The 22,464-nt window shown below is 53.5% G+C and overlaps 8 protein-coding genes across 8 annotated transcripts; 2 read left to right on the plus strand and 6 right to left on the minus strand.

Annotated features, from left to right (window-relative positions):
- Nucleotides 1–204: 204 nt before the first annotated feature.
- Nucleotides 205–735, plus strand: BBA_06129 (uncharacterized protein; the record flags this gene model as incomplete). Its single annotated transcript, XM_008601226.1, has 1 exon — nt 205–735. The coding sequence occupies one exon, from the start codon at nt 205–207 to the stop codon at nt 733–735; it is 531 nt and encodes a 176-aa protein (XP_008599448.1).
- Nucleotides 736–1,212: 477 nt separating this feature from the next.
- Nucleotides 1,213–3,673, minus strand: BBA_06130 (calcium-related spray protein; the record flags this gene model as incomplete). The annotated part of the gene is made up of 2 exons (XM_008601227.1): nt 1,213–1,246; nt 1,296–3,673. The coding sequence occupies 2 exons, from the start codon at nt 3,671–3,673 to the stop codon at nt 1,213–1,215; spliced, it is 2,412 nt and encodes an 803-aa protein (XP_008599449.1).
- Nucleotides 3,674–6,535: 2,862 nt separating this feature from the next.
- Nucleotides 6,536–9,250, minus strand: BBA_06131 (uncharacterized protein; the record flags this gene model as incomplete). The annotated part of the gene is made up of 1 exon (XM_008601228.1): nt 6,536–9,250. The coding sequence occupies one exon, from the start codon at nt 9,248–9,250 to the stop codon at nt 6,536–6,538; it is 2,715 nt and encodes a 904-aa protein (XP_008599450.1).
- A 1,256-nt stretch (nt 9,251–10,506) lies between these two features.
- On the minus strand, nt 10,507–11,760 carry BBA_06132 (tat pathway signal sequence; the record flags this gene model as incomplete). The annotated part of the gene is made up of 1 exon (XM_008601229.1): nt 10,507–11,760. The coding sequence occupies one exon, from the start codon at nt 11,758–11,760 to the stop codon at nt 10,507–10,509; it is 1,254 nt and encodes a 417-aa protein (XP_008599451.1).
- Nucleotides 11,761–13,670: 1,910 nt separating this feature from the next.
- On the plus strand, nt 13,671–14,589 carry BBA_06133 (SUR7 protein; the record flags this gene model as incomplete). The annotated part of the gene is made up of 2 exons (XM_008601230.1): nt 13,671–13,939; nt 13,998–14,589. 2 exons carry the CDS (start codon nt 13,671–13,673, stop codon nt 14,587–14,589), a joined length of 861 nt encoding a protein of 286 aa, XP_008599452.1.
- Nucleotides 14,590–15,322: 733 nt separating this feature from the next.
- Nucleotides 15,323–17,467, minus strand: BBA_06134 (glucan 1,3-beta-glucosidase; the record flags this gene model as incomplete). The annotated part of the gene is made up of 3 exons (XM_008601231.1): nt 15,323–15,364; nt 15,426–17,053; nt 17,155–17,467. The coding sequence occupies 3 exons, from the start codon at nt 17,465–17,467 to the stop codon at nt 15,323–15,325; spliced, it is 1,983 nt and encodes a 660-aa protein (XP_008599453.1).
- A 1,222-nt stretch (nt 17,468–18,689) lies between these two features.
- BBA_06135 (COP9 signalosome complex subunit 3) lies at nt 18,690–20,280 on the minus strand (the record flags this gene model as incomplete). The annotated part of the gene is made up of 3 exons (XM_008601232.1): nt 18,690–19,802; nt 19,852–20,055; nt 20,119–20,280. The coding sequence occupies 3 exons, from the start codon at nt 20,278–20,280 to the stop codon at nt 18,690–18,692; spliced, it is 1,479 nt and encodes a 492-aa protein (XP_008599454.1).
- A 623-nt stretch (nt 20,281–20,903) lies between these two features.
- On the minus strand, nt 20,904–22,028 carry BBA_06136 (C-x8-C-x5-C-x3-H type zinc finger protein; the record flags this gene model as incomplete). Its single annotated transcript, XM_008601233.1, has 3 exons — nt 20,904–21,389; nt 21,447–21,479; nt 21,531–22,028. The coding sequence occupies 3 exons, from the start codon at nt 22,026–22,028 to the stop codon at nt 20,904–20,906; spliced, it is 1,017 nt and encodes a 338-aa protein (XP_008599455.1).
- Nucleotides 22,029–22,464: the final 436 nt, after the last annotated feature.

The raw sequence follows: 22,464 nt of genomic DNA on the forward strand, positions 1-22,464 counted from the left end.
CAGGATGCGTGGAATATAAAAAGGTCGAATACTTCACCATATCTGGAGGAGGAAACAGGTCGAACAAGACAAGCTCTGAGTTATCTTCGGATACGATAACAACGTTTTGAAACCCTTCAACAGTCAGTCTCTCTTCTTCTCCTCGTTGAACCCCCCTCCCCGGCGTCATTATACTAACACGGGTTCAAGCTGCAAAGCTTCAATATGAGATCCTTTCTCGGCCCTCTTGCCGCCGTCCTCGCGCTGGCCGGGCAGCTTCTCGCCTCCCCTGTCGAGGCCGAGGCCTTAGAGAGCGAGTCGTCGCCCACTCCCGCCGACGTCGACATCGACGCCGACATTTCCCTCGACGACGACTCGCTCTCTCTCAACATGACGACAGACCTGGCCCTCTCCTCCTCCCTCGCGCGCCGCAGCGGCTGCAACCAGTCCAATTGCCCCGACTCGCGCTTCGGCTTCGACGTCTTGAGCAACAAGCTGCGCTGGAGCGAATGGTTCTACTTCCTGCGCTGGTGGGGCACGTGCGGCTGTCAAAAGGTACAAATCTTCAAGGACGGCTGTAAAACCTTTACCATTTGCTCCGGTACGCACTCCGTCTGCATGGACTGGAAGCAGGGCCGCGCACACTGGGTCGACCCGGGCGGTGTCAAGCGCTGCTACACCCTGACCGATGAGTACCTGTGCGACGGAAAAATGTGGGCGGCCTGGCCTACAGGCGAGGTCGCCTGCACCTGGTAGAGAACACGGGACTCCGTCTGTGCCGACTTGGATGAATTGAGTTTACGATACGGGCCATCATTAACCTTGTTAGTAACTTGTGCTTGAATGCTTTCATGGTCAACCATTTCAAAGCATGAATATATGAGAGAAACAATCACTTGCACGAAACCTCCAACTCCATATGCTTTGCTACGTCACTTCACCTTCACTGACTCGCAAAAGGTAATAAAATACTTTGTTTGTCCGTAGACAGGTACCCTAAAAATCCTTTGCTTCTACCTTCCCAATATCAAATATATACAAGGTACCGGTAGAAACAACTACTTGAGGGCGCCGCAAAAACCATCCCAACGCCAGTTTCAGAACCAAAAAAAGCAGATTGGCGGCTCATCCAACAATTATCAATTATGGCAAGCCCGAGGCCAATATGGCAAGGCTCTAGAGTCAGCTATGCAATCAAACTCGGGACAAGGAAACTCGTGTCAAAGGAGTCGTTTAGTGGTCGTATCCCGCTCCACGCTGCCAAGGACTATGATTTGTTAGTGTTATGATTGATAGACCGAGAGTGCATTATTTACCTGGACGAGTTTTGTTGTCTATAATTGCCTTGGCCAGGAGGCGGTGCACGCTGCTGTGGAGGAGGTCCACGACTCTGCATCTGAGGTGAAGGCCCGCGACTTTGCATTTGCGGTGACGGCCCGCGGTTCATCTGCGGCGAAGGTGCTCGGCCGTGCTGTGGAGACGGCCCGCGGTTAGGAATCGGCCCTCTTTGAGGCGAAGGACCCAGGGACGCCTGGTTGCCGTATGGGTTGGACTGTGATGGACTTGGCGACTGCGAGCGGTAGGGGCTCTCAGACCGAGCACCTGGGAACAGGGGCATCGAGGGGTTGACGGGCGATCTGGGGCCCTGACCGCCCTGGTGGAAAGACGTCTGCGACTGATTGTTGGATGAAAAAGGATCCTGGCGGCCAGGGTCGAGAAGAGAGTCATGGTCATCGTCAAGGTCAACAGGAGCTTTGTAGCCACCCATCTTGTCGCCACGGGCAGTGGCACCGAGAGCATCGAGTTCAGTGTTGCCGTTGAGTTGGGTCTGGGACTTCATAAAGGAAGCGCGATCGTCGGCCATGTACTGGTAGCGGGCATCGGGGTTCTTGCGGAAGAAGCTGATGGTGGTAGATATGATGACCATGAGGAGTAGAATGAGAGAGAAGGCGGCGTTGAGAACAAAGAGAACGACACCGACAATACCAATCATGAGCGTAGGAGCGCTAAAGATGTTGGAAAAAATGAGGAGAAAGACGGCGTTTAGGAAGTTAATGACGCAGATGGCAATGTTGAAGGAGTTCGTAGGCTTGTCCATCCATGGTCTCATGACAGAAGCGGCAATCAGAGCGCCAACTTCGACAATGAGCAGGCAGATGGCCTGGGCAACCGAGTTATTCTGGCCAAAAGCAATGACCATGGACTTGATGAGGGCATAGACAAGGACAGGGACGATACAGTAATATGCAGAGGCGCGGAATTGCATGTAGAGGAAACCCCAGCGATTGAGAGCCTGAGGGTCGGAGAAGAGAATGTAGGCCGGGTTCTTGTGCATGACGATGGAGCGGCGGGCGATGCGAATGACCTTGCTGGCACCCCAGCCGAGAGTAACGACTAGACCAAAGAGAAAAACAACGGCCAAGACAACTTCGGCGGGCGAATCAATCTGGGTAAACTCCCACAGGCAGAGAAGAGTGACGCCGGGGAAGCCGAGAAGCGCAACGCGGTAGAGGATACCTTTGAGCACGGTGAGCCAGCCATTACGGAAATCGAGGAAGCGGTCGTTTTTCATGATTTGATTTTTGGCAAGAAGCTCGCAGATGCCCTTAAAAGCGGCGACACCAAGGACGGTGAAGAAGCCAAACAGAACGAAAAAAATGAGACCAGTCATGAAGAGATTCGTGGTCTCGATCTTGGCGCGGAAAGCCACACGCTGAATACCGTAGACAACGTATGTGCCCTGGCTAGTCTCGATGTTGGCGCGCTTGGCAATGGAGTGGACGACCTTGGGGGCCATGGCGACGGCGCGATTAAACAAGTCGACGCCGGTGTTGACAGTAGCCTCGGCCACGTCGAGGCCTCTCTTTTGAACCAGAACAGAGCGGGTGAGCATGGAGTCAAAGATGGTGGAAGGCTTGCCACCGGTAGCACGTTGATACCAAGTAGTGAGATCCTGGAGAAAGCCAACACGAATGATGCCGAGGGACCATTGGAAATCCTGAGTCCATGCCATGACAATGGGGGGCATCTTGACGCTGGTGAGGCCGACAATGGCCTGGGACTGGAAGTAGCCAAAGAGCGAAAGCGAGTTGGCGGCGACGTGAGCGGCCGTATTGTACTGGCCGAGACCGTTGACAATGGCAGAGGAGATGAGGGCCAGGCCAGAAATAATGGCGGTAGCCCACTTGACTCCAGCCAAGTCGACCGTCTTTCCGTTGGAGATGTCGGCCTCGACACAGGCAATGGCGCCAGAACCGTCGGTGGAGTTGATGAGAACGCGGACCTTGGCGTCGAGATCGGGAATGGCGTAGGCAATTCCGGGTATGTTGGCAGCGGCACCTTCGCCTAGGTTGAGGTTGAAGTCGAGAGGAATCTTACCGGCGACCATGGGGCAGAGACCAGAGAGGGTTGTCTTGCAGGGATCGACAGCCTGGCGAATAATCTGGTAGCCGTAGGCCTGAACACTGACATCGAAGTTGACATAGCCGTGGATGGACGAGGTAGCGACCATGGAGATAAAAGCGGTATTGTTGTTGGGAGTGAAGGTGACCCTGAAGAGAGAGGCGGAGAAGCCCGAGTTGTCCTGACAGGTGCTGAGGGCGAGAGACTGTAACTTTCTGTCGGCATGGGCGGGCGAGAGCAGAGAGGCGGCGGCTGCTAGCAATAGTAGCGGCGCCTTGAGAAAGGACCGCATGGTTTTGACTGAGGCGAGGAGGATACGAGGTCGCGTTCGGAGGCGAGGGGGTAGAATGCTGTCAGCGAGTAAGATTCGGTGGGCTCTCGAAGTGTTTGTTCGAAGGACGCTGAAGAGAAGCGATGCGCAGGCGCTTAGAAAAAAAAGAGAAAAATGTTTTCTACCAGAGAAAGACAAACGCAGGGTGTAAGTTGAATGGACGACTCAAAAATGAAGAAACAAATAATAACGAAAGGAGAAGACGAGATAGCGAGTGTCGACAAAGGGGTGAAGAAGCAGGAGGGGGACAAAGAATTTGCCGCTTGCCGCTTGCCGCTCGGTTCCCTTATTTTGTCAAGAAATACGTCAACGTGCTGAGAAAAGGAAGAAGATGAGGATGAATCACGAAATGGTTGGTGATGGGTTGGGAGAAGAAAAAAGGCGGCAGCTCGCCAAGATGATTGATTACCAGGGAAGTAAGGGGGGGGTTCCTTGGGGATGGATTTGGCTGCGCCGCCTGACAGAGGAACGAAGCGGCCCCTTGCACAGCGAGTGGGTGGGGACACATTTGGCTGGGCTAGACAATGCCGACCTTGGCAGATGGCTATGGCTAGACTAACCATGATTGGCTCAACGTGCAGGGATCTGACATTTGCTCGATGCTACAGCGCATGAGAGCGCTGAACTTGAAGGTGCTGCAGGCGCCCACTGCGGCCTGCACCAAATCTGCAGCAAATCACAGCGACGTAGAGGCGGCTGGCGGGGTTGGGGGCGATAATCCATCGACCGGGCGTGCCAGGGAAGTGGAGCCAAAATGGGCTGTGCAGTACTTGACATTTCCTTGGTGTTGGGTGGGAGATGGAGGTACTCGAAACAAGCCATGTCTGGTCACTGGCGCCGAGGCACTAACAGAAGATTAGCTCTAATAAATACGGTGTACCTATCCTGTTGAAGGTCTCCCATGGTATGCGACTGTTGGCTGGCATGCAAATAACCGACGAGCAAGACAAAAAGGAAACCCAAAAGAAGAAAAGAAGAAACAGTGTCCGTACTCTAAATAGGAAGACGTCCAATTCTGTAACTCGAGCCGCTCGCCGTATTCAGCCGTTTTATGTACCACAGCTGCAGCCAGCCGTCACGACCACGAGCCAGTCTAGACAATGCAGTCCAATACCAACTTTGTTGCAATTGTCTCTTGAGCCCTCAATCGCTCGTGCCCAGCTTATTATACTGCCCAGCCTTCTAGTCCTCCGTATGCCACCCTCTCCACTCACTGACATGCAGTGCCGACGGCTCCCCGCAGAACTGACGAGGAGAAAACGACAGGGCAATCTACGCGGATATAGCGGGGAGCAGGATGCCTGCAGTCCTTGGGCTTTTTTTTATAGCTATTTACGCGTATAATGGACGATTGGATGTGTTGGCCATCACATTGTAAATACCAGCAGCGCAACTACGAAACCCGTCGCTAGCCAAGTCCCTGGGTCAGCAGCCATTGGCTCGGCACCCCGCTACAGCACCAGACACAACACTTTCGACAATAACTAGTTAATTTTAGCTCTCAACTTGATTCCAGTCTCGTCCAGAGGTGGGGTCCGGTATATAGCACCTCGTCTCCACTATTTTAACGTAAAAATAACGGGCAATAGCTTGCGCTACTGCCAGGGGTAATTAACGGGGCTGGAGGGCCAACTTGAACTCGCCTGACCTGGATTAGTTACAACTGTAGCTATAACCAACAAGGGCACGAAGAGAAAAAATTACTGAAAAGACGATAAGGGGGGGAGGGGGGAGGGGATAATTGCAATACTGGACGGGCAACGACAACAGGCACAGATCCCCCCCCTTTTGCTTTGCATAGCCGCGTCGCCAAGCATAAAGGCGCGAACCTAGAGCCGAAAAAAAAAAACACGGCGTGTTCCCCCTTTCAACCACCACCGCAAATGCCCGGGCTACCCAGCCTCAGCCCAGCCTTCTTTCGCCTGGCATCTTGGCAGCCGAGTTTATTACGAGCCGCCAAGCCGCCCTTGAGCAAACACAACACCAAAGTAAAACAAGATTAGCAGCTGCTTGCCTAGAAATGCCCTCTTGGCTTGCCTTGTTCGTACCTCACTACAAAATTGTCAACATCAAACGGGGCCAGCTAGCCGGTCCTGTCCTCATCACACGATGCTAGTACAGGTGCTGTACGAGTACCTTTTTTTCTCTCCAGACGCTTTTGCAAGAGCCATCATTCCCACATGCCACATTAACGTCTCAGTCCCCCCCGGAAAGTTGACCTCCCGGCCCTGCCGGTCCCCCGCGTTGCTGCAGGGTATCGCCGCATCAGCGACTCGAAAGTGGATGAAATCGAAAATGTACGGATTAATCCCCACGGGATGGATGGACTTGGCCCGCATCGGCATGGCATTGCCGTCTTTGCCAGTACATGAAGATTTCTCCCTGTTTGGTTTGGCTCTGCAACCCTGGCTGTTGAACCTGAAACGTCGTGCCTTGTCGCAGGCCAATTTTGAGCTTGGTGCGCGGCTTGCCACATGGTAGCAGCCGTTGCCCGTCGTTTCACCCCAGCTTCAGATGACATAGGCCCTGAACAATAGACGATTTGCTCACTACAGAGCATGTCACACCTATTTTTTGCTAGATTGGACTCGAGTGACCTATTCCTCCTGAACATTGTGAGACGGAGTTGTGCAGACAGTAGCGAAAACTTAACCGAGATGCGAATAAAGCGTGTCCCGTGTACATCATTAAATGACATTATCGACACCATCGTCAAGATATATACTTTATACATTATCGAAGCGTCCCAATGATAGTAAATTAAAGTCCAAGACAGTCAATTCAGCCCGTCAGTAGATTGTCAGCACATGACAAAACACATCTTCACAGCACATCCCACCGCGTATTCCACGGCTTATTCCCCATCGAATAGTCCACGCCATGCTTGTACCCGCTCATCAGCTCCTCCTGATCCACGCCGCAGTGCGTCTGCCCATCTCGTCCCTCAAACCACCCCAGTCCGTACGTCGTCTGCGCGCCCGCGCCCTCCTTCAACCTCCTCGCCATCTGCGCGCTGTTGAGCTTGGCCGTGCCCACGAAATTATACAACATCTTGCTCTGGTGGATAAACGCGAGCACCGAGGCAATCGTGTTGGGCTGCCGCGGCAGGAACGGGTGCCGTCGCCGCGCAAACACAATGACCGCCACGACCAGCATGTACAGTAGCACAAAGATGACCAGCCCAAAGCTCACTGAAAACGACGCAAACGTGTCCTGCCCCGCATAGATGCTCGTGATGTTGTCGGTCGTTGGGGAGGAGGAGGAGGAGAACAAGGCGTCGCTGCCTTCCGAGACGTAAGCCTTGACGAAGCCCTGCCCGTCCGACGTCGTCAGACCCGTGACGAGGACGGTCAGAAACTCGGCGAGGATGCTACCAAAGCCCACGAAAAACATGACGAGGTGTCCGTTGGCGAGCGCCCGCAGCGGGAGATAACCAAATGGCAGCGCTGTGTAGTCGAGCGTGAGGATTTTAGAAGGTGCGTGTCGCTTGGACAGAATGTAGTAGGGCTCCATCATGCGCACCGCCGTCTCCATGCTGTTCCACGAGAGCTTGAGGCAAACAGCCCACGCCGTCGCAAACCAAGGCGCCTTATCCGTCACGACCCCGGCATCGGTAAATACAAATGCGGGCACGAATCCCAGGAACGCAATCAGGCCGACGATAAATGTGATGCATCCCGCGGGCCGCAGCATCAGCGGGTGCGGGTTGTCTGACATGTGGACGAGCGCGTCGTCGTCGAACTTTTCGCGGTCCTGGCTCGACGCGGGGTTCTCGTCGTCGGGCGCCAGCGACGAGTTCTTGAGCATGTAGCGGTGGTACTTGAGCCTGTGGTGGATGTCGTTGTACTTGGCCGTGTCCATGTCTTTGAAATCCATAAGGATGTGGCTCACCACCGCCATGGACGCGAGGCCCGCGATGCCGCGTACGTCCGAGTTGAGACCCGACCGGCGCTTCTGCAGCAGGATAAACAGGACGCTGGCGAGCACTGCGCAGACGGCCAGGGTTGACGTCAGAAGACGCGACCACGTTGGGGAGAAAGTCAGCGTCTTTTCCGCCTCGGGATTCATCTTGCGCTCGCGCAGGCTCGGCGTCAGGATGACCGACGCAGCGGCAAACGTCGGCCCCAGGGAGCCCGCGAGCAGCGTGCCGAGGGACGAGACGGCGACGGTGTAGTGCCCGAGCTTGAGCGCGCGAAGGGGCCGGAAGACGTTGAAGCTCGTGACATAGTCGACGTTGATGGACTCGGCAGCCAGCGCGCCGCCGTCCTTGGAGAGCTGGTAAAAGGCCTCGAGGCGGCGCACTTCAAAGTCGGTAAATTGCCACAGCACACCGTATACGGCCGCGGCGAGCGTCGGCAGGAACTTGACGGCAAAGTAGATGAGCGGCTTCACTTCGTTGGGCGAGACAAACGTCAGGATGGGCGTGTTGTGGAAGCGCCGAAACAGAATCTCCTGCATGACGGCCAGGCCGGCCGAGACGAGCACAAGCAGCGTGAGGTGCGGCCATCGCATCGACCAGGGCTTCCAGTTGGGCTTGGGAAAAAATATTTGCCTCTTGGGCGCTGCGCTGGGAAACATGGAGCGCCGCAGCTCGTCGTTTGACTCATTGTGAAGGGAGATGCTGCCGCCCTCAATGCTGCTCAAGTCCGCGCTCGGCTCTTCGATAATGACTTCAATCACGCGGCCCAAGCGGTCCGCTTCGTCCTGACCTCGTGTCTTGATCGTCTCCGCGCGCGTCGGCGGCCGCGACGCCCGGTTAAAGGTAAAGGACCGGGACAGGCTCCGGGCGCTGCTCGGCGAGGCGAGCAGCTCAGCGTCGCGCAGCGTCGAGTCCGCGCGGAAACCCTGGCCCAGACCGCCGGACAACATGCCCTTTGCTTCCTGCTGCTGCCACTGGACATTGTACTCGTTTTCGTGTGCCGACAGCGGGCCGAGCGCCGACCCGACGTCGAAGCCTACGGGCGACATGGGCGTCATTTCGTCCGAAACCTGGCGCTGGTGCTGATAAGATGTAGGCGTCATGCCCATGGGCGCCGGGTGGGAGAGCAGTGTCATGGCGTAGGACTCGTCGTCGCCCGTCTCGGGGATGGTACTGTGCAGTGTCGGCGCATAGCTGCTCCGCGAGCGAAAGCTCGTCGCTGAGGATCGCCGGCTGGGCGGTGGCCGTGGTGCTTCGCTGCCGCCCGTGAGCGGCGCGTAACGTCGCGAGCCAGCGTACGAGAGCGTTCCACGCCACGAAGGCCTTCGGGATTGCTGCGGCGTCGCGGGGTCCCCAAACGGAGAGCCGCTGGCGCGGGTGCTGCCGCCGCTACTGTACAGCGACGACGGCGAGGCAATAGCATGGATCGGGCTGCCGAGAACCGATTCACTGACGGTGGATGCCTCGTAGGGGCTAATGCCAATATCGGTGACGTCGGAAATGTTGGAGGCTCGACGGGACAGCTCGTGCTCTGAGAAGGGACGAGGAAAGGGAGAAGCAGCGGCGGCGGCGAAGCTCTGGCGCAGAGGCTCCTTGCCTCGTTCGCTATGAGGATTCATACCTTGCAAACCAAACCATGGTCGGAACGCCAGAAGGACGAGCACGAATGACACGTCTTGTCTTTAGGTGAGGCTGGCGGTAAGCAGCAAGCTGCCTGGTTCCTGGCGCTAGCTGTAGGTAGTTACCGGTTAAAAATTGGAGTAAAATTAAGCAACGGCGCCGTGATGTGGGCGGATTCGGGTCCGGCGTAGGTATCTTTGCCGGCGTATACGAGAGAAAAAAAAATTGTCGAGAAGAGACAAAAATGAAGAAATGAGCAAGAAGACTGGAACGAACGACTTGGACAAAGAGAAAGAGGAACCCAGCTGGTCCTCAGCCGGGGCGTCGGAGTTGGAGCTGAAGTCCAGCAAGTGGGCGGGCGAACCAGCCACGATTGGCTGGCGCGGGGGGTTACTATTCTTGGCTCATAGGAGCAGACAGACGAGCGGTTCGAGACGAAATCATTCCCATCTTGGTATTTTTACATATCGAAGCCTTGGCCGCTATAGTAGTATTATAGGGCTGCCTAGCGCTTGTATTAACAGCCGTCGTAGCCGAACGAGTGTTTGTTCATTCTTATTAGCGTGAAGGAAATGGCTTGCCGCCCGAGATGGTGGGCCAGGCGTGACGGGTCTGCATATCAAAGACGGGATACGGACGTATTTCGAAAAGGAATAATTGGTTTGTTTCTGTTTTTGCATATTTGGCATGGTGAGCTTTGGCCATTTTTTTTTTTTTTTTTTTTTTTTTTTGGCACGAAGAGCAATGAGGTGCTGGCAGATTCGACGTAGCCCCGTGTAGGTAGACGTGCAGGCTGGCAGCCACCAATACAGGGCTGCTAGTAGTTGTCGGCGGCCTCACGCTGCTTCTGATGAGGCTGAAAGCTGCATCGCAGTCCTCGTATTTCTGGGTAGCTCGGGTGTGCAGGTACCTCATTGGGCGAAGCACAGCCGGTCGGCCGCAGATCGTGATCGTCATGACGGCTTGACAAGTGTAAGATTTATCTACCCTTTGGTAGCGATAGATCGGCATGAACCAAAACAGTCGTAGAAACATGAATTAGATCTATATTCAGAGAAGAAATCACGGTAGACAATACTGGACCCAATATGCTAGAAGCCGATTAAACGCCATGCTGATGCGGGCAAATGCCAGAAACAAAGTGCATCCAAAGAACCAACCGCCAAGAAAATAAATGCAGGCATCCACCTCAATAGAAACAGCTGCTACAAAAAATAATAACATGCCTCCACCTCGAGAGATGATCGAAAAAGTCTCAAAGATTCAGAAATACAGCCAATGTGAGCACCGCGGCACCCACCCAGTAGGTAGGGCTGGTCAGGCCCGGCGCGGCAGACACATTGCCACAACACGTGCGGTTGTAGGTGACATTATTGAGACGGGCCGCCGCTAGGAAGACGGAACCATTAAACGTGTCGGAGCCGTAGTTGTAGTAGTCGACATTGAGAAAATTCGGGGCGCGGCCCCAGTCGGTGCGACAGTTGTTGGCGGCCATGCCCAGGCTGCCGTCGCCGTCGGCTGCGTTGGTTTGGTTGAGCAGCGATACGGCTGGAACGAGAAGCTGAATGTCAAAGACGTTAAACTCTGCATTGAGGTTGTGGTTCATTAGATACATGCGGTCCTTGGCGTCTTCGGGCTTCAGATCGGGCGGGCGCTGAACGGTGCAAGGAAACGCGCGGTCGGTTGGGTCAAAGGGCGTCTCCCAGATCTGGGAGAACTCATCGAGCAGCCAGGGCACGGCGGTATGGTTGGCGTTGTAGTCGAGGAACATGATGACGCGCTTGCCGCGGATGATGAGCTCCTCGAGTGTGGGCCAGTCATTGAGCTTCATGGGCAGTAGCGGCGGAGTGTAGGCATACTTTTGGATGCCGCTCTTTTCGATATAGGGCTTGTAGAGCGAGGCGTCCGAGTAGTTGCCGTTGCCGAGGAGGATGGTGACGACGTCGTAAGGGTGGTCGTCGACCCATTCGCGGACGTCGGTCAGCCATTCGTCAATGGGGCCGGCGTCGAGGAGGTCGCACGAGGTATGACAAAAGTGCGGCTCGGTGCCATTGGTCGGCCACTGCATCTGGGCCTGGACCAGACGGATGCCGTCGTTGAGCTGGACCTTGACGGGCAGGGCCTGGTTGGAGCCCGAGTTTCCGGGGCGGACAAAGGGCGAGTTGTGGGCGGCGACAAAGCTAATGTTGCTGTACTTGCGCGTGCAAAACTCGACGTAGTTGTTGCAAGGCTGGGTATTTGTGGGCGTGGCAGACGTGGTGCTGTTGGTTGTGCTGGTGGGTGTCGTGACGGTGGTCGAGGTGGCCGTGGTGGTATCATTAATGCCCGTGAGGGTGATTTGCGTGCCGTAGCTGGTATAGGCATCGGACGGAGGTCCCGTTGACGCGGCGGGCTTGTCGGTGCGACTACCGGTGAAGAATGTGAGGCCGGAGGAGTCACTGTAGGAGACAACCTGAGCGAGGCCAGCCGGGGCAAGGACGGCGCCGACGGCGGCAAGTGACAGCCTCATGACGAGGGAGCAGGGCAGTGGTGAAGATGTTTGTGCTGGCGGTGATGGAATTATATAACTTCGCAACGACTAATGCGTTCGGACAGCAGCATAAAGAGAAGCTGCAATATGCAGGAAAAGGAAAGCGGCAGCAGGCCAAACGAGTGCCAATCCGGTGTGGTTGTTGAATGAAAATGTCTAGAGACGCGCAGGCACGCCGCAAGACGTCGGAGAGTTGGTTGGTTGGGTTCCTTGGTGGCCGCTAGGTAGTGACGTCGAACTAGGAAACCGGGTGCCAGGGTGAGCAGCTCCCTGTCACTGACAGTGTGGCACCACTGGCAAGTGTCAATGCCCGGCACCCCAGTGCAAGGGTTGAAACTATTTGCTTACAGATTAATCCGTATGCTAGCCAAGGTCTGGACTCTATTGTGTCTCGAGTGTTTCAATTGGCTAGCACGGTGAATGCTGGGCAAACCACAAATTATGCGAAAAAGTTTTTGCTAGATGGCAGCACGGCAGTTGACAGTCACTAATACCGATACCTAGGTAGTATGGGTAGGTAGGCACGTAGGTAATAGGTATGTAGCTAATAAAGCCGCGGAACATCGAGACCCAGAGACAGCGGGGGGCTATGGGAGATGTGGCTTGGCGTGGCTTGGCGTGGCTTGGTGCGCAGATACGAGTCTGCGATGCCTGGCTATTGAGCTGATTTTCACTTATTAACAAAATAAGAATCAAGGTAATATCGCTGGTATTGTTGGATTTGTGTGCAGCCAAGAGCACTATGAAATCTTTAATTATTTAGACATTGCAGTCGAATACGATCTTGCGAGGCGCTGACAAGCCTTAACCCACCCGTCCGTGCCGTCCTGCCGTCCTGCCGTCCTGCCCTGCCGTCCTAGCTGAGCCTCACAGCAGCGGAGCCGAGTTGGATGGCTCCGCAGAATAACGCAACCGCCCAGAAACGTAGGCCACTAAGCTGTTTTAACGCAGTCATGACCTCATAGACGTGTTATACTTTTTGGGAGAAAGAAAAGACAAGGGAAAAAAAAGGGGGTTTATTGTCTTTGGATCTGATTTTGTCGTGCACATCAATGGAGATCGCCGTGGAAAAAAAAGGACTGTTTAATCTAATAGTCTTAGACTCGGACAAGTCGGGCTAATGCATCGGGCGGCGGATCGTGACGAATCAGGGACGCGTAATCATAAATCTCCGCTGCAGGCGTTGGCGCCTGACCTAGGAGGACTGGATTGTTGCTGCAGATGTAGTGTATATTTGGCAGCACACACATGGTATTGACCGATGACTGCTCGTTATTTGATTCTGTAATACGAATACTGATACAAATACTAGGTAATAGTTGTCGAAGCAAGTCGGCCAACATCCCCTTTTCTAGCGTGCCATGCGGTCCTTGCTTGTCATGCAACAATGAACCTAATCAAGAGCTTCCTTGATTTCTGCTCTGACAAAAAATGTCAACAGTCTCCATTATGCTTAAGATCCATGGCAAGCAATGTCTCACTAGTGCAATTAATAGCGAAAATTTTATTACCGGCGTCGGGCTCCTTCCAATCCCTCTGTACCTGCCTAGCCTCCAACGCTAAGCTGTCTCTGCTTTCCCCCACTGAAACCTCCCACTGGCCTCTCTCCTCACAAGCTCTGCCTCTGCCTCGCTCTCGCTGGTGATGACGGCACAGCCACTTTTTCTCTTCCTCTCTCTTTCCCACGCCATACCATCATCTACACTCGCTTTTTTTGTCTTCTTTGCTGTGAAGCTGGCTTTGCAATTGGAGCAAGCCCACGATCCAATAGTACTCTCAAAGGCAAGGCAGCGACGGATATGCATCGACGCTGAGCGGCAAACGAGACCTTCCCCGACGACGCCTCCACGATAGGCCGCTGTGCACTATTCATATCAACAACAACAATCATGGCTCCCCCAAACGCGCGACGCAACACCACCGTGGTTGCTGCCTTGCTATACCTCATCACCATTCCCTTTCTCGTTCTCGTCCTCATCGGCAACACCCACATCAACGGCGTCCTCAACGACATTTACTTTTTCAAGCTCGACGTCTCCCACATCATTCCCATTGCCGTCGACAACTCACAGCTGCTCAACTCGGTCGCTCGCAGTCTGGGCCTGCACGATTTCTACTCTGTTGGTTTGTGGAACTTTTGCGAAGGCTATGTCGATGAGTATGTCCCAAATATAGAAACCGTTTGTGCAACAAGCCGAAGCTAACCTGCGGCCCAGAGGCGTCACCTTTTGCTCTCGGCCAAAGCAATTCTATTGGTTCAACCCCGTCGAGGTCCTCGTTAGCGAGCTGCTCGCCGGTGCCAGGATTGCTCTCCCCTCGCAGGTCATCACCATCCTCAAGCTCCTGCGCATCGGCTCCCAGGTCATGTACGGCTGTTTCATGGCCGGTACCGTCCTCAACGCCGTCCTGTTCCTCCTCACGCCCCTTGCCACGCGCCGCCGCCTGTTCTCGCTCTTCCTCTCCATCATCGGCCTGCTCTCCGTCATTGTACTCGTTGTCGCCTCCGTCATCGCCACCGTCATTAGCGTCGCCGCCAGGATCGCCCTGACCGCCCAGGACCAGCTCAACATCAGCGCAGAGATTGGCGTCAAGATGTTTGCATTCATGTGGATCGGCTCCGTGCTCACCGTCGTCGCATTTTTGCTGCACTCGGCCATGGGCTGCTTCTGTCGCCCCCAGCGCATCAAGCGATCGGCCGCGTCGAAGCGATCAGATGCTAGCATGGCCGAGACGAGCAGCAGCGCCAACCGCAAAGGCGAGCTTCCTCGCTTCTTGAGGCGAAACAAGGGTAGCGGCACATCGGTATAAATGTCAAATGACTGAGAATTAGACTTTGGTATAATATGGGAATGGGCTTTTTGCATTCACAACTTGGCGTTTGGACAGGTAACACGAATCACTACATTAGACACAGCGAATTTATTTCTGAACTTTAGCCTTGGCATTGGACACTTTGGAATATGAGCATTTGTACAGGCAAAATACAATAATTCATTATTTAAAACCTACATGAGCATAAGAAGATAAGTCTTTGGAGTTGGCCGTCACAATCCCCTTGTGCGGGGAAAAGCGAACATTGCACTCAGAGAACAGTTAGAGGCACGATTGAGACGAACACATGCAAAATTGTGGTTTTGTAGTTTTTATTGTTTTTATTGTTTTTATTTTGAAATCTTTTTATTTTTGTCGTTTTTTTGTCGTTTCAATGTTGCCAAAAAACTGGTTTCCAAAATTCCAAACTCCCAAGCGTGACCCAAGACCAAATTACTTCCAGTTGCTTTTGATCGAATGATTGATCTTTCCATCCCAAAGCTAGACAAATGCAAAATCTAAAAGCATAAAAGTTGTCAATCTAAAAAAAGCGAAATTCGGAAAAGTATGCAAGAGAATCAAGAGTCCCGCGTCCATGCAGAGAGGCAGGAAAGCGATGTTGTGCCGCTGTAAGAGAACCACTAAAAAAAGTGCCCGCCTCAAACGGAAAACGGCCATCATCTTGCCACCTTTGCTGATCCGTGTGTATTTACTTGTCGGGATCAGCAGACTACGTCGTGGTTGCATTAGCAGTCATGGTGGTGTGAGCAAGCTGCGACGTGTTAGCATTTTGGATACTGGCCAGATCGTCGGCGATGAGCGTTTTGTCTTACCTTGATATCCTCGGCGTCTGGGGCGCGGTCGCCCAACTTGCCGCAGCGCTTGGCGACCAAGCACTCGTTGACGGTCATGGCGATGCCTCTGAGCTCGCCGCCGCGAATCGCGTCCATGGCGAGCCAGTTGGGGAAGACGTCTCTGCGGAAGACGCCCCAAAACGTCTCGATGAGCTTCTTCCAGGCCGCCTCGTTGATGACTCGAATGGGGTTGCCAAAGATGACGGCGATGCCCTTTTGCGTGAGGAGAAAGTCGGACACGTACAGCTGTCGGAAGCGGCCGTCCTTGTACTCCAATAGCTTCTCGGTCTGGTCCTTGAGCATTTTCTCGGCATTGTCCATGTTGCTCCAGTGCTTGTGGTAGGGCAGCTCGTTGTTGGTGATGAAGCCTTCGGTGGCGCTGGGGTAGCCCTCGCCGGGCAGGTTGCGGGTGCGGTACTCCTCCATGCGGATGATGACGGCGGACTTGCCGTCGCCGATGAGGCGGTTGATGGGAATCTGGGCAATGTCCTCGCCGGGGACGAGCACGGCGCGGTGCTTGAGGCGCTTGAAGCTCTCGACGACGTGGGCGACGCCGGCGGCATCGAGCTGATTGAACTTCTTGTTATCGCGCATTTCACGCCCGTCCACGTCGATGATGATGAGCTCGCCGGGGTATTCATCGTTGAAGCGGTTAATCTGCTTAATCATGGAGTCGTGCGAGACACCGAGCGAGCCGTGCCACGCGCCGGCGACCTTGCTGCCGTGGCTCTCAAACACCTTCTTCTCCCTGCGCGTGAGCACCAGGCGCGAGTCAATCACACGCACACCGCCAATCTTGAGCTGATCGTACACGGAGTAGTCTTGGGTCCAGGTGTTGCCGCGGCCGCCGAAGCCAACTCCATCGCCGCCGTTGAGGGTGTACATGCCGGCGTGGTGGGAGCGCGGTAGCATGATTTCGCGGAGGGTGTGGTTGCCAATCTCCTCTAGCATGGTGTGCATCCAGTTGACAGGCGCGTCGTTGGAGAGGAAGCGGCCTTCGGAGCCCGTCAGGTAAAAGGTGGCACAGGCCACGCCGCGGTCCACGTTGAGGTCGACAACGCTACCACGCTTGCCCTCGTTGCCGTTGGCGACTGTCTCCAAGGCACCGCCGTACTCGACTGTGACCTGGTGCGGCTCGCCGGAAGAGATGCGGAGCGTGAACCAGGTCTTCTCCGAGGTGCCCACGAGCTCGTACTGCACCATGGCCTTGGCTTTCTTGTCGTGAGTGTAGGCGTAGGCGGCAAAGGGCTCGCCAGGCAGGATGATCTCGCGAAAGGTCTGCGACATCTTCCGATCCATGTCATTGAATTCTATTCCGATGCGCTTCCAGGTGTAGGGGGTGCCGTTGACGAGGCCAACCATTAATTTCTCCCTCGATTGTCTTTGTCTCATGAAATGCTTGTTAACGCGCTCATCATGGGCCTCCTCGGCCGCGGTGTTTTTCACGGATCCAGGCTCGTCGGGTCCGCCGATATGCTGGAGGTTGACCTTGAAGTTGTCATTGAAGTTGGCGATTTTGGAGGTGGCCTGGCCTGGGCTGACGCCGTTCGCTGGCTCGGCGAGCTCCGGGTCGGTATTTTCCAGCTGAACTCTGATCATTTGGGCGGCTACACATGTATTAGCAAGGCGGCTCCACGGCTTTTAGAACAGAAATCGGACAAGGCGACGTAAGGAACCATGCAAAGAAGAAAAGTGCTGTTCTACTTACTGGTTACGCCAAAGAGGCCGGCAACTCGATTTACCAACTCGCCCGACACCTCGGCATTGTCAGAAACATTCGCATTCGGAATCTGAGGAAGATCATGAAGCAGATCATCATCGGAACCAGTCGTTTCCGGCGAGAGCGTATTATTTGGGGCTGATGGCGAGTTGGAAGTGGTAGCAACATTGGTGCTACCAGTGACAGCCTCAGTGATGCTGGTTGCGTCGGTTGCGCTTATAGGAGCACAACTAACGAGAGAAAAGAGCCCGACCGAAGTGGCAGCCAGGCCCTTGACACCGATTGACTTGACCGAGACCATGGTAGCTGGGAGCTAGAGGTCGAAGAGCAAGTTACACTTGGTTGATGGGGTACGAGCAAGGTACTGATTGTTGAGAGGGTATGGTTGTGGAAAGGTATAATTGTAAGAAAGGTATAGCTGTAAGAAAGGTATAGTTGTAAGTGAGGAAAGGGAACTTGTAGCTTGAATCAAGACAAGAGACAACCAGTGATGTTTGCGGGTGTGGGAAAGAGATGAGAAGGGGGCATGGCCTCCTCTTATAGTTTTTTTCATAAGTCTGCTGCAGCAGTGACCTGCAGCAGTCTCAAGACGAACCTTTCGTGGTAGACAGCGTCTTGGAGCAAAAAGTTAATTTAGCACAGGCGATTCGATTACATTACCAAAATTGTCGTCGAGGGAGTATGTGTGGCGTCAAAATCTGTGTTAGTGACAGCGGAGCTAGTATCGGTGGCAGAGGCTTGCCTAACGCCTCGAAAGAGAAATTTACAACAGTGTATTTAATATGGGAGGGACTGAGAGCAACATATCAGGGTCTAGACGCCTCCTCAAGATGTATTTCGCAAAAGAAAATGCTAGATGGCAAGTATCGAGCCAAGAGGATATCGGGGTCTCGACGACTCAAAATGTAATTCACAAAAGAAACTGCTATTTGTCAGATATCAAGCCCACGGGATATCGGGAGCCACGACGCCTCAAAAAGAAAAGAGAACTCACTTAAGGAAAATAGATGGCAGGTATCAAGCCACGGGGACACTTGGGGTCCTGACGCCTCGGGAAAAAAAAAAGCCTCACAGAAAGGAAATGCTAGATAGCAGGTATCAAGGCAAGATAAAAATGGGGATCTCGACGCCTCGAAATAATAATTTACATAAGAAAATGCTATATAGCAGGTCTTAAAGCCAAAGAGGGTGTCGCAGTCCTGACGCCTCAACATACTTTTCAAAAAAAAAATGGAATGCCATACCGCAGACACAAGGCAAGGGTGCGCCAAGGTTCGCTGAAAAGGTTCGCAAGCAATACTGATGGCTGTACAAAAAAAATGTCAAAGCCACAATATCGTCGTACAAGGTTCATAGTTATCACTGATGGCTGTGCGGAGACGTCGAGGCTATTGTATGCCCAAAACTCACGAGCTTCCCCAAACGCTAGAATCTAAAAAAATCATCATCTTTATCATTATGCAACTAGAATGTACCCACCAAGTGTATTATGCATTCACAAAATGTATTGTGCTCAAGCCTGCCTAACCATGCGCCATGATGCCTGTCATGAGGTCTTCGTCTTCAATCTGGCTGTCGAAGCCAACACCAGCATCGGGACCTTCCTTCTCCGTCCTCTTCTGTTCAAGAAGCATGTACTTAACATACTCCTTCTTTTCGCTCAGTCGGTCATTTGCAGCCTTGTATTGCTTGTTGAGAGCCGTAATATGGGCGTGACTGGTAGCAATTTCGCGTGCAAAATCTTCTTCCGTCAACACAGCAGAAGCGCCACCAAATTTGAGAAAGCTCCCGGAGCTGCTATCAATGTCCAAGGTTCCATTGAGCATACCAGAAGACAGCATACCTCTAATCAGAGAACTGACATCCTCATCTGTTTCTAATGGCTCTCCTGTTTGAGCGCTGCAGGTCAAGCGCCTAGTTTGGCTGATGGAAACTTCGGTAAAGACTTTTCGCAGGTTTATTATCTGCCATTTTTGAAATGCAGACAAGACTTCAATAACCAGACTCGTAGTACCGTCTTCTTGCCACATTGCTTCGTTGTGCTCTGCCCTTTCCTTGAGCTCTTTCGCCTTGGAAGAGACAAACAAGCTCGCAAGTTCTCTGTATTCGGCGCTGAGTGAGCTGTAGGTCGCTATGGGCTGGGCTGCAGTGTATAAAGGAAGAGAGGGCATTTTGCCAGAGTTCAAAAGCCCGACTAATATCCATCTCTTATGACACTCCGCCATAACCTTGCTCACACCGCGGTCTCTAGCAGGATGTGTGATGACCTGTTCTAGGGCGGCAAAGGCCTTGTGCCAGTCTCGGCGACTAGAATACGCGAGATATCTGAAGTAATTGTATTCCAGCACGGAGCTGCTCTTCAAGCTTTCTGTGAGACCTGTGGCTGTGGAAACGTATGCTGCAGGACCGAGGCTGGGGTCGCATAGTGGCCGTGGATCTCGCGCCTCTCGTGCTTCACGATTGGACGACATGACAGGGTAGCAAGTGATTTCCTTGTCAAAAATTTCAAGCGCTGGCTCCAGAATATTTGACTCGACGGCCATCTTCGCGATGTATAGGTGTGTAGATGTGAACATGGTTCCGGTCGGGTCGAGGCGGAGGATTGCAGTTGTTAGCAGCTCGAGAGCGACAGCCGGCTACACTCAGGTCAGCATGTATTCTACGCAAATCTGATGACTGACTGACCGGGAAAATGGCCCCAGAAGCAACCACATCTAGTAAATAGCGGAACGTAGTGCCGACGTAGCGGATTTGAATGGGGTCGAAACGCGTCAGGAAATGCACAATTTTGTCGGCGAGCATATCTTTATTGTGTTTGCTTGACGCTGAGCCCATAACCATGTCAATGACATATAGATATCCGATGGAGTTTTTGGAGGGATCAATAACCTGACGCGGAACAGCAACGGTCAGCCGCAAGGGTATTCACAGCGTCGTCGTGACATAACCCACCTCGAATGCTCGTCGCGGGTCCTCGATCAGCTCCTGCTTAGACAGTCGATGAATACTGCTAGCGCCTGAAATGTAGCCTTTGATCTCAGTATCGCATCTCTTAACGCTTTCGATGGCGCTTAGGTCAGCCAGGCTGTTGAGAGTTGCAATAGCGTTGTCCATGCTGAGGATGGTCTGGTGGTGCGTGGAAAGGGTGAGCCTCCGCCGATCAATGGGGCCTCGCGGCGATGATTATCCCGAATCAAAGATCAAGAACCGAAGTTGTAGACTGACTCAATCGAGCATGTTCTGTTCTTCCAAGAGGCTGGACGATGAGGGATCACAATCGATGTGCTTGGTGGGGGTTGTGAGATCTGAAAGCGCTGGCCGATGATAAACCGGAGTGAGCTTCGGGCAACAGCTACCCCGCCAGTGCTGTCACAGCGCAACATCCCACAATTGCACCTGCAGTGGGTCTAAGGTAAGTTTCATTGGCACTGTACCTAATTATTTACTCAGTACCTAAGGTAATTAGGTGCGGCCTACCTATGGAGCTACATACATTCACTACAGCAGCTGACGAACATGTCGGTTTATTTCTACTAAAATATAAAAATATCGATTCAAAGCGCCGAACTTCCCCATTACTATACATTTAGTCTATTATGTCCCATCTCCTCTTATTAACCACGACTTGTTTGTGCCTCGCGGCCAGTAGTTATTGAACCGTCGTTTGCCCGCAAAATGCTTTCTCAACCAATTCCTCTCCCTGCAGCAACGAACGAATGTACCACCCTCGTGTTTTCCTAATAAGCACGCCTAGGTCCTCGAACGAATGGCACAATGCCGTTTTGCATCCATTGCGAACCCGAGGCTCTCCAGTGATTCGGTGCTGTTGCGAAGTTGTTTTGCGCGTACGAATGGTCATTCGGTGGCAGGATGCGCTGCTGCTCAAGACTGGTACCCGAGTGATGACTGGGGCCTTGCGATGGATCATTGTTGCCTAGATGTGGTGCTGCAGACCCCAGGCGCGCTGGCGAGGTTGACTGTGATGCAGCGTCTAGGCCTCGACGCGGCGAATTTTGCTCCTCGGCGCGTTTCTTCCACCACGCTGGAAACCCGTGGAAGAGGCCGAGAGATCGTTGCGTGGCCTCGTCTCGGGGCATCTCGTGCTTGAATTTGCATCCCTGCTGCGTAAAAGCGCAAACGCCCTCGTGTATCCACTTGTCGCAGTATATCTTGACCCTTCTGGTCGATTTGGGGCTCGTGGCAACGATGCAATCGATTTGATTCTATACGGCCTGCTGTCAGTATGCAATATTGAAGACGATGAAAAGATGCCTTATTACCTGGAGATTGTCTGGCAGAGGCGACGGCTGTTGCTACCAACATCAGTCGCTGATGGCCAGTCGTTTTTAGTGTCAGCTGCTTACCTTGGAAGCGGCGACTTGATGGCTGTCCTTTGCACTTTGGAGATGCAATCTTTCAATCGGTTGAAGTATCACCATGCCATCGTGCTCCTCTTCTCGTGACGGAACCCCCTTCATCGGAGGTAGCATATCTGCCGGTATCAACCTCGTAAACTGCCCATTGCCGCGATCGAGATAGTAGCTGTAAGCATTCGATACACTCCCTTCAAATGCATAATTCTGAAACCCGGCACCCGCTGGCAAAGACTCAAAGTTCGAACCAACGCTCGCTCGCGACGAGCTCGACGTGTGCTGGCTGGTAGTCGTCGAGCTGCTCATGCCATCCAGCTGCAGGCTCCGACGCGAGCTCAGCGATGTGTTGTCGGGCGAGCTCGTCGACGAGTGCTGCACATTCCAGATTCTATTCATGCTATAGCCGCCTTGCTGTTCCTTGGGCTGTGGTGTTCTCGAGAATGGTGCTTGTTCGAGCTGCGACGCAGACCGGGCGTCAGAAAACGCCATATCGAACGCGGTCTCGTGATGCGGATATGATAAAACAAATGCGTTTGATGCAATTTAAAATACAATGGGAGAGGCTGGATCTTCGAATGGCCTTTGAGCTGGTCTTTGCGCTGACGATTCCGCTCGCACTGGTCCGAGAGCTGGTAAGCGTGACACAAGCCTCAGCGCGCCCGCTGAGTGACGTTGTATAGGTAGTAAACGCAGAAAGTAGCAAGCGTTGTGTGTAGTTCTGCAGTAAAAGTCTTCCAAACAGAAAGAAGAAGCGTGACTGAATGTATACCACACCGAGGAGTCACCACACGACACGATATGCATGTTCACTGGGCACTTGACACGGCTTGCCACGCATGGCTGCCTGGGCTGGCTGGCTGGCTGCAGGCGGGCCACTGCGAGGCAAACGTCAGGCCGGGCAATGCCAAATCTGAAAGGCAAATCA

This window comes from Beauveria bassiana (assembly GCF_000280675.1).
Source record: "Beauveria bassiana ARSEF 2860 unplaced genomic scaffold BBA_S00017, whole genome shotgun sequence".
Classification (NCBI taxonomy): Eukaryota; Fungi; Ascomycota; class Sordariomycetes; order Hypocreales; family Cordycipitaceae; genus Beauveria; species Beauveria bassiana.